At 54.5% G+C, this 1845-nt stretch overlaps 1 protein-coding gene across 1 annotated transcript; it reads right to left on the bottom strand.

The window, feature by feature from the left end:
• Positions 1 to 41: 41 nt before the first annotated feature.
• PPTG_19041 (acetate kinase) lies at positions 42 to 1588 on the bottom strand. The gene has a single exon (XM_008917449.1). The coding sequence runs from the start codon at positions 1501 to 1503 to the stop codon at positions 217 to 219; it is 1287 nt and encodes a 428-aa protein (XP_008915697.1). The 5' UTR covers positions 1504 to 1588; the 3' UTR covers positions 42 to 216.
• Between the last annotated feature and the right edge of the window lie 257 nt (positions 1589 to 1845).

The following is a 1845-nucleotide window of genomic DNA, read 5'->3' as shown; positions in this document are numbered from 1 at the left end:
ATGGCGATAGCAAGCGCTACTACCTCGTTTCGGAACTGTAACTGGCAAACCGAAGAGTGAAGGTGATGAGCAACCATATATTACAAGGGAATGATACCGAAAGAGGAAAATATTTTTTTTCTTTCGGTATCATTCCCTTGTTGTCTCTGCAATTACGGCAAAGAACTCAGTGAAGAATGACTGTCGACAAAATGTTGTTCAAAAAGCATTCGCAGTTTAGTTCTTGAGTGCGATCTCGTACGTCTGCTCGGCGATGCTGCGTTCCTCGTCCGTGTTGATAACCAGCACCTTGGTCTTGGCGTTGTCGGCCTGGATCTCGACAGGTCCAGAGCCCATCATGGACACGGCGTTCTTGTCTTCGTTCAGCTCAATGCCGAGGAAGCCCAGATTGCGACACACACGCTCTCGGATCATAGCCGAGCTCTCGCCAATACCGGCCGTAAAGATGACAGCGTCCAGGTCACCACCCAGTTCCAGTGCGTAGGCACCGAGGTACTTGCGCACACGGTGGGCGAACACGTCCAGCGCTAACGCAGCAGCGGGGTCGTTTCCTGCACGTACGCGGTCCTGGATGACGCGGATGTCGCTCTCGTCACAGATACCGAGCAACCCGCTCTTCTTGTTGAGCATAGTGTCCACCTCCTGGATAGTCATGTCCAGTTCCTTGCACAGGAAGGCGTGGAGCGCAGGGTCGACGTCACCACAGCGCGTGCCCATTACAAGACCTTCCAGCGGGGTCACACCCATGCTAGTATCAATGCAGCGTCCCTTGCTGATAGCCGCAATACTCGAGCCATTGCCCAAGTGGCACGTGACAAAGTTGCATTGCTCCACAGGCTTGCCGAGGAGAGCAGCGGCCTTCTTGGCTACGAACTGGTGGCTGGTACCGTGGAAACCGTAGCGACGCACGCCAAAGTCCTCGTAGAGTTTGTGAGGGATGCCGTACGTGAAGGCCTTGGGCGGCATTGTAGCATGGAAGGCTGTGTCGAAGACCACGACCTGTGGACACGGGCCAAAGACCTCGGTGGCCACCTCAATACCCAGTAGATTGCCAGGGTTGTGCAGTGGGGCCAGTTTAACGTTGGCCTTGATGGCCTCAATCACCTGATTGTCAACCAGTGAGGCGCGGCTAAAGGCCTCGCCGCCGTGCACGACGCGGTGGCCCACGGCCTTGATACCTTCAAGATCTGAGCCGAAGAACTTGCCCACGGCCGTCTCCAGGGCTGTACGGTGCGTGTCCAGAGGCAATTCGATCTGCTCCTTCTTGCCCGTGGCCAGCGTCTTGTGTGTGATGCGGCCGTTCTTACTGCTGGGCGTGGACAGCTCCACGAGGCCCGTGAAGACAGCGGCACCCACGCCTTCAGGTTCCAGGCCGAATAGTGAGTACTTGAGCGAGGAACTGCCAGCGTTGATCACCAGCAGATGCGAGTCCGCTACGGAGGATGAGAAGGCGCGCGTGGCCAGTCTGGTGACCGGTAGCTTGGACGAGAGTGAGCGCAACATGGCAAAACTAGTTGATCCTCTTGTGGCGAAAATGGAGGAATGATACAATTGTTGGATGCACCAAAAGTTGTCACGTACTTGTGCGAGTTGCAAATTGAGGGGCTCTAAATAAAAATGTTGTTGGTAAATTTCACAACATGTTGGAAATGCAAGCTTGCTTTGGTTGCAGTGCTGGTGCTTCAAGACATGTGTTGACTTGCTGTTATAGCGCGGTGTTGTGCTACATGTATGGACAAGAACACCTTGCGTGTGCGTCGATGAGATAGCTTTGCATCGAGGAAGACGCAAGGTTTACACACCGCGATTGACTTGGAAAGTGTAGGGCGCGTCATCCGGTTGCAA

This window comes from Phytophthora parasitica (genome assembly GCF_000247585.1).
Source record: "Phytophthora parasitica INRA-310 unplaced genomic scaffold supercont2.102, whole genome shotgun sequence".
NCBI classification, from domain to species: domain Eukaryota; phylum Oomycota; class Peronosporomycetes; order Peronosporales; family Peronosporaceae; genus Phytophthora; species Phytophthora nicotianae.
This window is presented reverse-complemented; position numbering and strand designations above follow the sequence as displayed.

Excerpts from the sequence above, each read along its gene's own strand:
- PPTG_19041 (XM_008917449.1), bottom strand. The coding sequence starts at position 1,503 with ATGTTGCGCTCACTCTCGTCCAAGCTACCGGTCACCAGACTGGCCACG.